At 52.4% G+C, this 16,898-nt stretch overlaps 1 protein-coding gene across 1 annotated transcript in view; it reads right to left on the bottom strand.

Annotated features, from left to right (window-relative positions):
- The window catches only part of JPH4 (junctophilin 4), an 18,483-nt gene extending 2,920 nt beyond the window's left edge, over nucleotides 1–15,563 (bottom strand). Inside the window, exons 1-4 of the mRNA XM_066628844.1 lie at nucleotides 15,185–15,563; nucleotides 13,616–14,408; nucleotides 4,924–5,042; nucleotides 2,148–2,758 (exon numbers count right to left, since the gene is read on the bottom strand). Of these exons, the coding sequence (XP_066484941.1) occupies nucleotides 2,148–2,758; nucleotides 4,924–5,042; nucleotides 13,616–14,408; nucleotides 15,185–15,563 (1,902 nt within the window). The remainder of the gene's footprint in view (nucleotides 1–2,147; nucleotides 2,759–4,923; nucleotides 5,043–13,615; nucleotides 14,409–15,184) is intronic.
- Nucleotides 15,564–16,898: the final 1,335 nt, after the last annotated feature.

The raw sequence follows: 16,898 nt of genomic DNA, 5'->3' as shown, positions 1-16,898 counted from the left end.
GAGGGCTGCATCAAGTATCTGGGGTGGTGCTGAGGGCCGGGAAAAAAATTTAAATATAAAATTTAAATAAATAAATTAGAGATGGAACTTAGATGAGTGGATAAATGAATGAACGAGCCCATTCATTCAACCTCTCTGGCCCTCAGAACACCCTCCAGACACAAACAGAGCACAGCTCTGGTCATGTACAGTTGAGTGGGCCAACTTAAGAGGCTTTCAGGGGACAAGAGGCTGGCTGCGGGCCAGATAGAGGCTTGTCACAGGCCGCATCTGGCCCCTGGGCCGGGGTTTTGGAGACCCCTGCTATAGGGCAGAAGGTCTAGGAGGCAGGATGTTATCATTTCAGGGCCGTAAACAGGACCTTGTGGGCTAGAGATGGGAATCAAAACTCCTATACTGGGAGCGTTATAATGAAGTGGGAATGCTGGAGACCAGATTCCCAGATCTGGGCAGAAAAGGGGGGAGGGTCACAAACGGCTTCAAACAGGGATCCTGGGAATCCAGACTTTTTGACCCTTCTGCACTCAAGGAAGCTTGGGCCAGGATTGGGGCCATCTCATCGAATACTCCTTATTTTTGCAATTCAGGGCCTGGTGGTGCCACCCCAGCTGTGCTCTGCATTCCAAACGCTCGTGTAGCCCCCAACTCTCTGCGCACGGCCGTATTCTCCTGGGATCCCTGCCTTCTTTTCCAGGCTAGGGAGGTCACCAGCGACGGCATCTGGCAGTAGTGTAGCTAAAGGGTGGCGGTGCGGTAAGTACTGCAGGTGCTGTGGGTAGTGTTGGAAGGGAGCCATTCTGGGCAGTGACGGCAACACCTGCCCCCCTGTGTGTGGAACAACAGGGGGCTGGAAGGTTCCTGCAGCCCCAGCCCAGGTGAGCTAAGAAAGCACAGGAGGCACAATAATGGCCTAGTTGAAGTGAACGTTTCACACACTCCACACATCTCTGGCACACTTGGCCTCCCACCCTCTGACATCCTGAGGTTCTGTGTCTTTAAAGACTATGTGTCAGGCAGAAATGCAGCTGATTCCATTTTTCCACAGCATGGAGTGGCAGCTCTGGGGGAAAATGTCTGCTGATTCCTGCCTATTATGAACATATGAAGAGCCCTGCTGGATCAGGCCCAGGGCCCATTTAGTCCAGCTTCCTGTGGATCACAGTAGACCATCATATGCCTCTGGGAGCACATGGGAGGACAAGAGACCAGCATCCGGTTGCCACCCCCTTGCGCCTGGCATTCTGAGGTAGCCTGTCTCTCAAACCTGGATATTGCAGGTACCCATCCCAGCTTGTAGCCTGTGATCGACTTTTCCTGCTCAGAAGGGGCTCTCTAGAACAGGGGTGCCCAAACCCCGGCCCAGGTGCCACTTGCGGCCCTTGGGGCTCCCAATCCGGCCCTCGGAGAGCCCCCAGTCTCCAATGAGCTTCTGGCCCTCCGGAGACTTGCTGGAGCCTATGCTGGCCCAACGCAACTGCTCTCAGCATGAGGATGACTGTTTGATCTCTCACTTGAGCTGTGGGACGAGGGCTCCCTCCACTACTTGCTGTTTCACATCTGTGATGCAGCAGTGGCAGCAAAGGAAAGGCTGGCCTTGCTTTGTGCAAGGTCTTTTATAGGCCTTGAGCTACTGCAAGAGTTTCATTCATTCATATAAGTTCCATCTCTAATAAATTCATTTATGAAAATTTCTACAAATTTTAAATGTAAATTAATTCTTTTTCCCCCCCGGCCCCCGACACAGTGTCAGAGAGATAATGTGGCCCTCGTGCCAAAATGTTTGAACACCCCTGCTCTAGAACATCACAGTGACAACAAGGAGGTTCTGTTTGTGCACATGCAGTATTATAAAGCAGAAGTGCTGCCTTCTCTAAGGCCCAAACCTCTCTCTAGAGAGGCTCACTAAGCACCGCTCCCTTGAGGGCAGAACTCGAATACTTGCTTCTGTTCTAACAAGGCAAAGTTCACCCCCCCCCATCAGTTCCATTCTCTGTCAAGAAAGGGAAATTGGGTCTGATGGGATTAGAGGAAAAAGGGAACTGCCGGGAGGGGGGGAAGGGATGCCTCCTGGATTTCTGTTCCAAATTCTAATAAGCCTGCAGCACAGGAGCAACTTTGGCTTGACGCTCCTCAACGCTCCTACTCACCTCTCCCTCCCTTCTCTGCAGAGCTCCTGGGGCCTCTTCTCCGTTGGCCGTGGAGGCTGCCGTGCCCCCAAGCAGTTCCTCGTTCTCCAGGCCAGGATTCCCGGAAACTCCCATGGGTGCTATTTCCACCTGGGTCTCCCCAGGATAAGGCCTGGAAGTCACCTCTTCCTCCTCCTCCTCCTCTTCCTCCTCTCGCAGGCTGCCGGAGCTGCAGCTGGCCACACTGCCCAGCTGGGGGTGCTGGGGGACCCCCTCATAGTCTTCTTCCTCCACTTCATAGCTGCTGAGTTGCTCCTGGTCCTCCTCCCCCTCCCACAGCCCCTCGGGGGCAAACCCAGGTGTTCGACATGGGAAGCTGCTCCGACAGCCCCACTCATCCTCGGGGTCAGAGACCTCGGGGAGGTGCTGCCGAGGACCCCCATTCTCCAAAGGGGGCCAAGTCCGCCGAGGGTCCCCCCGCCAGGGCTGCTGCGGTGTTGGAGGGTAACTCGGAGGGAGGCTCGGGTCTGGGGTCACATCCGAAGGGGTGATGCCGTTCTCATAGACCTGGGGACTGCCGTACTCCTGGAAGTCCACGTCTGTGCCTTCCGAATCCAGGCGGGCACGTGACTCTGGGAGAGGAAAGGAGCCCAGTGGTTAGAGCTGAAGGAGCTTGGCATTAAGGGCCTGGATTCAAGGAATGGGTGTTGTGAGTCATCAAACAAGAAAACAAGGACTTCTGGACCCTGCCTCCAGTTTGATTAGATCAGGAAGGACAGAGCAGAGAGCTGGACATTTGGGTCCCATGTGGAGGGCTGTTAAGGGGGCAGCTTTTTGACTATTATTCACAACTGACTTTGTGCCATCAGTGACCCTGGCACTTTTCAGAGTCACCTGAGCGAAGCAGACAGCTAAGTATGTAAAAGCAACCCTGTCTGGTAGACCAGACCAAGTTCCCTCCAGGTCAGCATCCCATTTCTCATACCAGATGCCTGCAGGGAAACCCCCAAGCCAGGCACAAGGGCCACAGACCCTCCCTGCAGCAGCAGGTGTGGTGTGCTGTCTCTGAACCTGGAGGTGCTGCTGAGCTATCAGGAAGGACAAATGCTGCTGCCGCTTACCTGGACTGGGAAAGGAAATGGGGGATGGAAGAGGAAGTGTAGAGGAGAGTTGGGGGCTGGCGCTTGAGCTCTCCCCTCTCCTCCAGACAGCCTCTTCTGCTCAGTCTTCCTCCTTTCTAATCTAGGGAGAGGCAGGAGAAGCAGTGAAGGTGACTGGATGGACAGAGGTGGGCGTCCCCTGGCAAACTGCTGCCTGAGACCAGCACCGCAGTCAGTCTCCTGTATGGGCCAGCCCTGCTGTCATGTCAAAGAGCTGACAGTAGCGTTGGGAGATGGAAGCCAGGCCTCTGGGGTCTTTTTCGGAGTGGGGCAGGGAGGCGTTTCCAGGGGGAGGACAGTAGGGTGGAAGCTGATTCTTTACACAGTGGGAGGCACGGGTTGAACTGTGCGTCTGAGGGAGTTCCAACGGCAAAACCAACGCTGGTTACAAATTGGGTCAAATGCCCCTCAAAATGGGAGGGTTCAGCACCTAATACTAAAATCAGTGCCCACAAGCATTTCCCCTGGGTGCTGGGGATAAGAATAGGCCCTCAGTTTGGCTGTACTTGTCGTAAGAGGCAACTAAACAGCCACCAGGTAGATGGGACTCATCAGCCTGGGAAGGCAGCTCATCTGGGAGAAGGAAAACTCTGATCCCAAACCTCCACTGCCTTGTGGCTACATCCAGTTATGGAAAAGGCTTCAGGAGTCAACCTCGAGGCAAAATCCAGAGCCAGAGTCCCTGAGGCAGTTTGTGGCTGAACACAGTCACGTTCTGGCAACTCCTGCAACGTCGCTGGAACCAACCGTATTGGCTTCTGCCTTTCCATTGGACCATTCCAGCGACGTGGAGAGGGGGGATTTGCTGCATGGGTAACAGCCTATCCTCCATACCTACTTTACCCAGGCTTCACGCACTGGAGAGGACACTCTGTTCTAGAACCACCATTCAGAGCGTGACACCATAGTCTTCCGAGACTGAAGGATGCCAACTACTTGCCCACAAGCAACCCAATTCATCCCGAGATGCAGGGCAAAACAGATTGAATAGAGAAAACTTTCCCCGTGAACCCAACAATGGCCTGGGAGGTCCAATACAGCCCCATCTGCTCGATCACACATAGGCCCAAATCTGAACCAACTTTCCTGCACTGGCGTAGCTGTGCCAGTGGGGCACGCGCTGCATCTTGCAGTTGGGGGGCAGTCACGGAGGCCTCCTCAAGGTAAGGGAATGTTTGTTCTCTTACTTTGGAGCTGGATGGCCCTGACCTTGTGCTAGAAAGCGGGTTAGGATTGCACCCACAGAGGCATAACGGGCAGAGTCTGAGGGGCACCTGCCCTGGGCACTATACCAAGGAGGGGCACGTGACTGCCCCTTAGGCTCTGCCCTAGTGACAGAGGAGGCGCTGGCAGTTCTGCAGCCCCCATTCCTTCTCCTTCAAGGGAAGCCTCCTCAGGAGAAGGAACGGGGCGTGAAGCCACCACAGCAAGTGCTCCTTCATCTGGGGAGAACCCAGGAGTGACATCACAATGTCATGTGACATTGTGACGCCACTTCCCTGGGTGCCGGGGCAGTGTGTTACGCCCCTGATCACACCAGATCCACCTCGGTTCTACTCCCCATCATGTAAACCCCACCCGGCTTTTCCAGAAGGACATTTATTTTCAAGGCAGCCCTGCCAGGCTAATCATCTCACCTGGCTTGGTCAGGATGGGCTGCAGTTCTTGGGCCAAAATTTTGGCCAGGCGAGCAGCTTCCAAGGCCTTTTCAGCAGCACCGAGAGCGGCGGCAGCCTTCAGACGAGCGTCCGCAGCCCTGGAAGGGAGAGAGGGCATCAGGGGTCACCGCAGAGAATTGGCCACTCTTAGCCACTTCACCTCCCTGCTCCTGCTTCCCCTCCAGACATAACTTTCGACTTCTGGCTTTGCTAAATATCATAACTACAATTGCTTTTTCTCCTGATCTCTGCCTCTTTGGAAATCCAAACTGTGTCAGAGATACGAATGTGGTTGGCTTATACTGTATATTCCTTATAGTTCCAGGTAAACTTGCATTTTACTTACAGTGTATTCAGGAAAGGAGGAGGAAGAATTGGTTAAACTTGAAACCTTATGTACGTTGCTTGCCTCTAACACTGTTTTCCAACCTTTTCCACCTTGAGAATGGGAAGAAAAGACCAAAAACAGTGGAAAAGTTGAGTGCAAATTGGCGCAGAAACACACTCCACTTCTGGTTTGCTTTAGGTCTGGGTGTTTTTGAGCATCTGGGTTGATGAAGAGATGGCCCCATTGCACATTTCAATCCCGTTCAACTACCATGGCTTCCAGTCAAGGAACCCTGGAAAGTACAGTTCTATTTTAACTGTATTGCTTTTATAACCATTTATTCCTTGCATTTTTTACTCCCTGAGAATACTTCCCTACCCAAGGGGCTATGATGGGATCTAGGTCTCCCACTAGAGTGGGGGGGCAGGCAGGGAGAAGTCCTGGCTTCCAGGCCTCCAGGTCATGTGGATAGTGCCACTTCTCTGGCGGTTCTCCAGTGTTAAATCACACATACTCCCAACATTTGGGAGGTGGTCTGAGAGGTAGGAAGACCTCAGAAGGCCTCCTGGAGACCTTCTGAGGCCTCTCCACACCTTAAGACAGCCTCCCAAATGACATGTGTGTGTATAAGTGTTAATTTTGATTTTAAAAATGTTTTGAAGGGTGTTACAAAATTTTGTGCCCCTGGGTGTCAGGTGCCTTAACTGGGGTCTCTAGCAGGAGTTGGGGTCTCTCAGTTAGGGTGTTACCTGGGATCTCTAGCACTGAGGTCTCAGCAAAAGTTCTCAGGACTTGTTCAAAACAACAGTTCCCGTACTTCTTTGGGAGAAACGATGACATTAAGCCAGGGCTCTTCCACTCTTTCCTTTTGCAAGGATCACCACTGCCACCAGAGATGGCAGCTGCGCTCAGAAGCGGGCACAGCCGGGCCTTCGCTCTGCACCCCTTTCCCCAAGCTGTGCCTCTTTTTGGTGGGCCAGGCAGCCACACAGCTAAACCTTCCCTGCCAGTGCGCCACTGCCTAGCCATCTCCACGTACACATGGCCGCCATGTCAGTGGGGCCAAGGGCCACTTGTCATACTGCAAACTACCACCGGTAGTACCAGTTTCATTGGTTGAGAAGTGCTGTATTAAGTCATGGTAAAGACCGTAACGTTGACAAGTCGGTACCCGATTGCCAAGGATAACTCCAAACTCCTTGCCATCTCTCTAATGGTTGCCTTGCTACAGTGTTTCTCAACCAGTGGCATGGGTACTACCAGTGCACTTGAAGTGGTGTCTGGTGGTACTTGTGGGACCCCTGGACACCTGCTGCCCAGCACCGAGACCAGGAACACAACACAACAAACGTGGAAGGAGGCGCCGAAGGATGCTTTTCTATGCTTGTAAAAGCCCTCCCATCCACCCTGAGCCTCTTACTGGTGTTTGTCACATCCCATCTGGCCTCCCAACCCAGAAGTAACTGTCAATGATGTCATCGCCGGTTACGTCCAGTGGTGGTGAACCATATGAAGTGGTATGGTGGAGGACAAATGTTGAGAAACACTACATATTCCCACCCTCTTTTCACAGGTTATGTAAATGCAGCGAGTCATGGACTCTTCGCTCACAACAGGAGAGGAAACTGAACGCTTTCCACATGCGCTGCCTCCGATGCATCCTCGGCATCACCTGGCAGGACAAAGTTCCAAACAACACAGTCCTGGAATGTGCTGGAATGCCTAGCATATATGCACTGCTGAAACAGAGACGCCTGTGTTGGCTCGGTCATGTCATGAGAATGGATGCTGGCCGGATCCCAAAGGATCTCCTCTATGGAGAACTCGTGCAAGGAAAGCGCCCTACAGGTAGACCACAGCTGCGATACAAGGACATCTGCAAGAGGGATCTGAAGGCCTTAGGGATGGACCTCAACAAGTGGGAAACCCTGGCCTCTGAGCGGCCCGCTTGGAGACAGGCTGTGCAGCATGGCCTTTCCCAGTTTGAAGAGACACTTGGCCAACAGTATGAGGCAAAGAGGCAAAGAAGGAAGGCCCGTAGCCAGGGAGACAGACCAGGGACAGACTGCACTTGCTCCCGGTGTGGAAAGGATTGTCACTCCCGAATTGGCCTTTTCAGCCATACTAGACGTTGTGCCAGAACCACCATTCAGAGCGCGATACCAGAGTCTTTCGAGACTGAAGGTTGCCAACAACATGTAAATACAAAGGCAAGATTCTGACTGTGCTCCCTGTTCCTGCTCTGGACAAACACACATAGAGTAGCAAGACTGAATACAGCCTTGGGGTGCACAAGCCGTCTGGTTTTGGCTCTCTCTGCAATATTGGGAACCCTGAAAACAACAGGGGGTGAGTTCCAACAGTACTTTTAGGTGTGAAAAGACATGCCCATTCATGGTACACACACATCCCAGCCCCTCTCTGGCTCTCACTTCCCCAGTAAGTCATCTTGCCCATGTTGTGGGGAGGAGGGGAGACTTCATGAGAGTGTGAAAAGGGCTTTTTAATCCTAGCAACTGTTTGTATCTACTGCAAGAATCAAGAGGCCACTTTGGTGGTCACCAAACTAACTATGAAACCTATTCAGACACCCATCAGTTTTTAGGAAATACACAACCGATAGTAAATGCATCTTTTCTCAGACTCTTTTTCCACAGAACAGATAGCTCCCTAAGGGTTCCTTCAAAATGGGACACATTTTCTGTCATTACCATCAAGGAAAATGTCAGCACAATCTAGGAAAGTAAATTCTATTGAGTTCAATGGGACGACTTACACCCAGTGGGAATAGGATTGCAGCCCCTGTGTATTTGATGTGTCAAGAAACTTTCACTGAGAAGCAGGTTCTCACAGCATACACCAGTGGCCCAACAGACGTGAGTGGGTTCATGTCATGCATGTACAACATGGCATTCACAAACTCCTACATGGAAATTATCTCAGTGTAGGAAATCCAGTATGCCATGTGTGAAGCCGCTAACTCCTATGAACTCCCAGTTTTTCCAGAAACAGCTCCCATTGCACAGGTGTTCATGCCTTGGTAAGTTTAAGTCAGGAACGCTGAAACCATGCTTTGTCTGTGGGGCTACCTGTGGAAACTTCTTAGGAACTTCAGTTAATGCAAAGTGGAGCTGCTAGCTTGCCAACTGGGACTGGCTACAGGAGTCAGCCCTCACCAGTGCTCCTACATTGGTCCCAGTCCATTACTGGGTACTATTCAGTTATTACTGATAGAGCTATAAACTGTTCAAGAGCTGAGTTCCCGAAGCACTGCCTTCTACGTCATGAGCCTGCCCAAATCCTTTGTTCGAGGCTCTTCTTTGGGTTCTCCTAACCATCTGGTGGGTGGTCACTAGAGAGAGGGTCTTTTTCTGCTCTGGTGCATCAGTTAAGAACAGCCCCACTGGATCAGGCCATAGGCCCATCTAGTCCAGCCTCCTGTATCTCACAGCGGCCCACCAAATGCCCCAGGGAGCACACCAGATAACAAGAGACCTCATCCTGGTGCCTTCCCTTGCATTTGGCATTCTGACAAAGCTCATTTCTAAAATCAGGAGGTTGCACATACACATCATGGCTTGTACCCCGTAATGGATTTTTCCTCCAGAAACTTGTCCAATCCCCTTTTAAAGGCGTCTAGGCCAGATGCCGTCACCACATCCTGTGGCAAGGAGTTCCACAGACCAACCACATGCTGAGTAAAGAAATAGTTATCAAACACCTCCCCAGAGAAACTCACCTGGCCTCAACTTTGATCTCTTTTGGGTTCCAGGCAAATGTACTTTTTTATTTGCTTAGATGTTCCAGGTACATTATAACTGATTTGTAACATCACATCTTATGGCTTGGATTGGATTCTGATGCTTTTGGCTGTTGCTTCTGTGATTTTTTGATTTTTGTTGTTGTGACTTTATTCCTTTGGTTTTAAACGAAGTGCTGCACTAGGAGCCTTGTGCTGAAAAGTGGACTTGCAAACTGCCTAAATCAAGATGGACAGTTTTCTTAGAAATCTCGCTTCCTTCCCTTTTTATAGGAAGTCTGACATCCCCTCCTGTGTCTATCTTTAAATAAGGAGAAAGCACTTTGTGAAGGCTTTCTGGCCATCGTTTTAAATTAGAAGGACTGAGAAAGATGACAAATATAATAGAATGTTCCAGAAGGGGACAGGCACACACCAGCTTCCTCCAAATAAGGAAGCACCAACTCCTTCAAATAAGTCGCACTGAAACAACTGAGAATTTTCCTCGTCGTCATGTTTGGGGTGGCATTTGAGCTGGGGATTTTAATTTTCTGAGGACTCAGCGCATTCCCAAACCTTGGTTAAAAGCTAAACATGTGAATATTGCTGTAATATTTTAATATTGCTTCATCTGACTGCAAGCACCTCCCACCCACAGAGTGCTCTGCTCCTTGCACCCACCCACACTGTACACTAGTCTTTGTGCCCACCCGCACAACACCTTGTTGCTGATCACCCACGCAGCAACCTGCAAGCCACCTACTCCTCAGCCTGTTTATACACAACAGAACAACCCAGCCCCACTTCTCCTTGCTCAGATCATATCCTGTTTCCATGCCTCCAAGTTGACCTTCCCCCCCCATCTCAGTTCCTTAACAGCTTGTCCTTGGGGGGGGGGGGCAGACCCTATGTCCTTCTCCCATGGGCAAGCACACATGGCTCCTGTTCAGTTGATCCTGCCCAACTCCTCCACCCCCTCCATCCCATCCCAGCCTTGGTCCATGCCCAGAGGATGCTGCTGCTCAGCTGTTTCCATAGCAGCTGCTAGCCAATCACCTTGCCATTGCCCAGTTGCCTAGGAGACCAGGCAGCCTGCACCAGGCATCTAGGCCTTGGTGAAACCTACTTCCCCATTCTCCATGCCAACTCTCTCTCTCTCTCTCTCTCTCTCTCTCTCTCTCACACACACACACACACACACACACACACACACACACCTACCTGATGGGGGGGGGAGAGAAAGCAGGGAGGGAAACCAAGAAAGGATATGAAAATTTCAGGGAGAGGGGAAAATAAAGGATGACGGAGAAGTGAAATTAGAATGGCATGAATGAGAAAAAGCAGAAAGAGAGAAGAAGACAAAGGAAAGCAAAAGAAAAAAAGATGAAAAATGTCAATGAGGAAAGAAAGGAGAAAATCAAATGTGCATCAGGCAAGAATCCAGGCACGGAGAGCCATTCTGGCTGCAGCCAGTGTCTGGGTTTTGATCCATATGGGCAGCCCCCCAAGGCCTGGCTCACCAACTTCCTTCCAGTCCCAACTGGGGGAAAAATGGACACATACGAGTTTTGTGGTCCTTTCCCACAACAATTAATTGCTTTCACAACGAATGTTCAATGGGGGCAGGGGAGGGAGAGACACACTTTGATGAACTTAAAGGAGGCCTCCCAGATCAGCCTGGGGCAAGGACCAGTGTGAGAAAGTTCGGTCAACAGGGTCAACCTTAGGAGCTGTGGGGCCCAACTGGGGCCATTTTTGGCGGGGCCCTGGGTTCACCAGCCAAGGTCGGTAGAATCTGAGAGATATCAATAAAAGGTCTGTAGAGTCCCAGAGATATAAATAAAATTTGTGATTGTATCTCTATGATAGAATGGAAAGCAGTCAAAACATGTGCTTGAAAAGTGCATGTGAGTTAATGGACCAAATGGATCCAAGTACATAAAATGGCATACAAAACTAGAGTAGGTTACCCTAGCAAGGGGGGAGGGCCCTTAGGCATGGGGTCCAGTTGGCTTAAAGCTGGTCCTGTCAGTCAATTGTACAATGGATTTTATGAAGACATTAGCTTGGGCAAATATGATTCAAACATGGCTAGCCCAACTGCTAGCCTGAAAAAAACACAGGTCATGGTTCAGGATGTGGACTCACCTCCCTGCATTACAATCTCTGAGCATGAACTGGAGGTTGTCCATGACTTTGTGTACCTTGGCTCAACGATCTCCGACACTCTTTCTCGGAGTGAAACAAGCTAAACAAGCGCATCGGTAAAGCAGCTACCACGTTTTCCAGACTCACAAAGAGAGTCTGGTCCAACAAGAAGCTGACGGAACATACCAAGATCCAGGTCTACAGAGCTTGCGTCCTGAGTACACTTCTGTACTGCAGCGAGTCATGGACTCTTCGCTCACAACAGGAGAGGAAACTGAGTGCTTTCCACATGCGCTGCCTCAGACGCATCCTCGGCATCACCTGGCAGGACAAAGTTCCAAACAACACAGTCCTGGAACGTGCTGGAATCCCTAGCATGTATTCACTGCTGAAACAGAGATGCCTGCGTTGGCTTGGTCATGTCGTGAGAATGGATGATGGCTGGATCCCAAAGGATCTCCTCTATGGAGAACTCGTGCAAGGAAAGCGCCCTACAGGTAGACCACAGCTGCGATACAAGGACATCTGCAAGAGGGATCTGAAGGCCTTAGGGATGGACCTCAACAAGTGGGAAACCCTGGCCTCTGAGCGGCCCGCTTGGAGGCAGGCTGTGCAGCATGGCCTTTCCCAGTTTGAAGAGACACTTTGCCAACAGTCTGAGGCTAAGAGGCAAAGAAGGAAGGCCCATAGCCAGGGAGACAGACCAGGGACAGACTGCACTTGCTCCCGGTGTGGAAGGGATTGTCACTCCCGGATTGGCCTTTTCAGCCACACTAGACACTGTGCCAGAACCACCTTTCAGAGCGCGATACCATAGTCTTTCGAGACTGAAGGTTGCCAATACAAGCCCAACTGCAAAGAAGGATGATCAAGAGAGAATACGGAGGTTTGTGATTGCCAGATCCAGGGAGAAGAAGGACTGATGCCTTAGAAGGAAAACCCAAGCAACACCTGTAGACACATTTTCTAGGACAAGAGGCACTATCTAGGCCGGATGCTTCTAGGTGCTCAATTTTAGGGTCCAAAAGGAACTTGGAATAAAAGGATGTGGTCTGCTTCCAAGTTCCAAGTAAATCAACATTAAGAGTGGACTTTTAAGGCCTACTTGAAAACGTCAGCCTCCTGGGCTGGGTCAGGTGTATGAGTGGCAAGAATGAACATAAACAACCATCCTTCTCTCCCGATGTTTCCTTCTTAACAATTTGCCTTTAAGGAAACTCAATTGCCATGAGTTCCATTCAGGCATACAAGTAAGCCCCTTCTCTGCTTTGTCACAACCTCAGTCATCCTCCCATCCCCACATAAGGACATAAGAACAGCCCCACTGGATCAGGCCACAGGCCCATCTAGTCCAGCTTCCTGTATCTCACAGCAGCCCACCAAATGCCCCAGGGAGCACACCGGATAGCAGGAGACCTGCAAGTCTTCCTGGGAATTGTAGTTAAGAACATAAGAACAGCCCCACTGGATCAGGCCATAGGCCCATCTAGTCCAGCTTCCTGTATCTCACAGCGGCCCACCAAATGCCCCAGGGAGCACACCAGACGACAAGAGACCTGCAAGGCTTCCTGGGAATTGTAGTTAAGAACATAAGAACAGCCCCACTGGATCAGGCCATAGGCCCATCTAATCCAGCTTCCTGCATCTCACAGCGGCCCACCAGATGCCCCAGGGAGCACACCAGACAACAAGAAGACCTGCAAGGCCTCCTGGGAATTGTAGTTGAGAACATAAGAACAGCCCCACTGGATCGGGCCACAGGCCCATCTATTCCAGCTTCCTGTATCTCACAGCGGCCCACCAAATGCCCCAGGGAGCACACCAGATAACAAGAAGGCCTGCAAGGCCTCCTGGGAATTGTAGTTAAGAACATAAGAACAGCCCCACTGGATCAGGCCATAGGCCCATCTAGTCCAGCTTCCTGCATCTCACAGTGGCCCACCAGATGCCCCAGGGAGCACACCAGACAACAAGAAGACCTGCAAGGCCTCCTGGGAATTGTAGTTAAGAACATAAGAACAGCCCCACTGGATCAGGCCATAGGCCCATCTAGTCCAGCTTCCTGTATCTCACAGCGGCCCACCAAATGCCCCTGGGAGCACACCAGATAACAAGAGACCTCATCCTGGTGCCCTCCCTTGCATCTGGCCTCCTGACATAGCCCATTTCTAAAATCAGGAGGTTGCGCATACACATCATGGCTTGTACCCCGTAATGGATTTTTCCTCCAGAAACTTGTCCAATCCCCTTTTAAAGGCACCCCAAAGGTAGACGACCCCACCCCATCCTTTTCCGGTCGTAAAATTCCCGACACAGCGAGAGCAAGGAGACTGTCTGGCCTGAGCTGTTCTTTCCATGCTTCCAGACTTGCCTACCCATGCCTTTAACTGTGCCCCTGGCAACATCTGTCGCGTCCCCCCCAGCGCCCTAGGCCCATGTGGCTTCGTGCTTCTCACCTGGAGGTGGCCGCCTCCTGCTTCTGACGCGCCATGCTGACCGCCCTCCTGGCCACTTCCACTGCCCGGTCCACCTTCTCCTTGACCTTGCTTCGGCGGAGGGGGATCAGGTTCTTCACTTTGCCGCTCACCAGGCGGTTGAGCTTGTATTTGCCCTCTTCCTTGGAGCCGTCAGGGTAGGTGGTGCGCCCGTAGCCGTGGCGTCGGTTGCCTAGCCACTCGCCCTCATACCGCAACCCATTGGAACGGCGACTCACCCCGTAGCCACTGCGCCGGTCAGCCCGCCATTCTCCAGCATAGACCTCAGTGGACGAGCCCTCAATGGTCAGAGTGGAAGGCAGTTCAGGGGGTTCCGTCTCAGCATAGCTGAGTGTGGTGGCCTCGCTCCCAGCCGAACTTACCCCTGCCTCGCTCTTGAGAGACCCCCGCTTGCTCCCCAAGGAGGCCTTGGACTCGGCCCTCCGCACCCTGAGCCCACTCAGAAGCAAGGAGCGCCGAAAGAAGCCCCCTGATTTTTTCTTGGCTCCCTTAGGGAAGTCTGGGTCACCAGGGAAGGCCAACACAAAACCACCCCGGGATCCTGAGGCCGGGCTATCCCCTGGCAGTGGTGGAGGAGGAAGAGGAGGAGGAGGAGGGAGAGGCGGAGCAGGAGCACTGAGATCGGTCTCACTATGCAGCGACTCCAGAGACGTTCGGCGTGGAGAGCGCACCAGGGCTGCCTGACGATAAGGGACACTCTGGCGCACTCCGTATCCGTGACGCTTTCCAGACTGCCACTGTCCCTGGTAGGTACCTGAGAGTGAGGGGAAAGAGCAACATTAGTGGGAGAACCGGTGAGGAGCAGCTGAAACATGGCAACAGGCTGAAACGGGGGTGACAAAAATGCTGGGGAGAGCAAGCCTGGAGAATGGTGTCCGAGGCTTGCCAGCTTCTGTTCCTTGTTGGGTGGAGAAAGAGAGATAAGCCACAAGCAGCTAACAATGGTCCCTTATTTAGGGCCCCACTCTGTTCTCAGCTGAAGGCAAGCAAGGTGGTAGATGGATGAAAGAAAGAAACTGGATGAAGGGGGGGTGTAGTGGACTGGAGGTACTTCACTCCACAGCTTTGTAGCCTACCCTTCCATTCAGGAGCACATGAGAACGTCCATGGAGTTAGTCTGGTTTATCCTCATAGGTGAAACAGTAGATTAGGTTGAGCAGGAGAAACTGGTTCAAGGTTGCTCAGTGAGCTTCATGACCAGGCCGAGATTTGAACCCAGGCCTCCCAGACTGAAACCCAACCCTCTGTCCACTAGACCCTTCCACCTCTTAGCACACTAGATGGGGTAGCGGAGAGACAACTGGATGGATGGAGAAGTGTAGCAAAGCGCACGGGAAAAGGTGATGCTGAGACAATGGAAACAGAACAGGTGAACAAGCAGCCATGCAACTAGCCAAAGAAGCAAGCATGGGAATGGAGAGGAACCCCAGTAACCGGATCGAAGTGGAGAACAGGCTTATGGTGTTGACACGGTAATGACAGGTGATGAAGCAGGACCACGCTCCTACTTCCTGTCTCCTGCCTTCTCACCTCCGTCGGCATAAGTCTCCATGCCGTAGCCATCCTGCAGGCCCTCGCGCCACATGCCCTCGTAGATGACTCCGGAGTGGCTCTCCCAGACGCCCGAGCGCCCCTTCAGCCCGTGGCTCCACTCCCCCTTGTAGCTCCACTTGCTCTTCCGCTCCACGCCCACGCCGCTGCGCTTGCCTTGACTCCAGTGGCCTTGGTAGGTGTTTCCGCTGGGCCAGGTGTAGACACCCAGGGACTCAAAGCCACGGCACCAGCGCCCACTGTACTCCCCCTGGGCTCCGGGGCCTGTGCAGACGCCGTAGCCGTGCGCCCGGCCTTCCTCCCAGTCGCCCACATAGCAGCCTCCATCATCAAAGTCGAACCTGCCCCCGTTGGACATTCATGTAACGTTTCTTCCCAGCCAGTCGGGCGCCAGTTACCCACGAGTCTCTGCAAGCATCTCCTCTCCCCACTCGAGGGGCGCCTCTACGTGGCGCTGCTCTGCACAGAGAAGCCGCTGCTGCCCTTCACACTTCTTTTCCCACAGTCAGGCATCCGGCGGCTTTCCTGCTTCTCCAGGGCCTGGAGTCGTCCAATGGCAGCTGTATGGCTACGGTTGCGGTTTTGCCAGTGCCTAAGGGGGTTTGGAGACAGGCATTTAAGGAGCTGCAGGGGGGCTGAGGCTTGGAAACCACAGGCTCACCAAGTGTCTGGCTGCTGGAACAGAGAGAAGGTACAAGAGGGGCAAGGCCAACACTTAGTGGTTACGGGCATGCAGTAGAGCTACACCTACATTAAAGTTTACACTCCTCATGCTACAGGCATATATATGCTCAGAAATCTCCCTGGTTCTTTGTGAATAATGCTGTGGGTCATCTGCAGTCATGGGACAGTGGGAGTCTTGATGTTCCGCCTACAGGGATTGGGGAGGGGCCACTACAGGGCTCTTTGGCTACAGGAACACCAGGACTCCAGGAGGTCTCTGCAGACGTGGGAGTGACAAGCGCAGTGAGACCCAAAGTTCCCGGGCTCGCAGCCCCCAGGGCTTTGGGAGCTGTTTGTCTTCAGGTGCACAGTAAAGCCTTTGGCCAGACAGGTGTGGTGGAGCTACAGGTGCTCCAAGCGGCAGGCACCACCTGTTCTTCGACTGCAGTCAGATGCCGGCATCAGGCAAAGAGGAAAGGTCAAATTTCTTAGGCGAGCACCACACATTCCAGAGTTCCTAGAGGTCCCTTGTTATCAGAGCACAGCGGTTCCTAGAGTTCTCGGGCAACAGGTATGTCTGTATTCAGGCATTCAGTTGTCTGTATTCAGGTACTTGTACAACGTTTCACAGCTGGCGTTGCTGGTTAGACGAAGGGCTGAAAACGGCTTGTTCTTTTTACAGGCGTGGGGGGCCAGGCGGCCTTCGGTTTACAGGCATACGGTGGTCTCAGAGTTCACAGAGGACGACTCCTTGGTGTCTTGCAGACAGCCTGGGCACTCACAGGCAGCAGTGTTGTTCTCCAGTTGCAACTGGACAAGAAGGGGCAGTGGTGCTGGCACTGGGTAGGGGGGGGTGTCTCTGAAGTTCCTCAGCTTCACTTTTTCTGGCTGGTTTCAGGTTGTCAGGCCACAGGTGAATGGAGGATCTGAAATTTTCTGGCTACAGACATCTGCAGCAACAAGGCAACCCTGTGGGTCCTGGTCTTCTGCCTACTGGTGCCCAGCTGGGCACATTAGGCGCCTTTCAGAG

This window comes from Tiliqua scincoides, chromosome 5 (assembly GCF_035046505.1).
Source record: "Tiliqua scincoides isolate rTilSci1 chromosome 5, rTilSci1.hap2, whole genome shotgun sequence".
Classification (NCBI taxonomy): Eukaryota; Metazoa; Chordata; class Lepidosauria; order Squamata; family Scincidae; genus Tiliqua; species Tiliqua scincoides.
The sequence above is the reverse complement of the archived record's forward strand: the minus strand, read 5'-3'. Positions and strand labels throughout refer to the sequence as shown.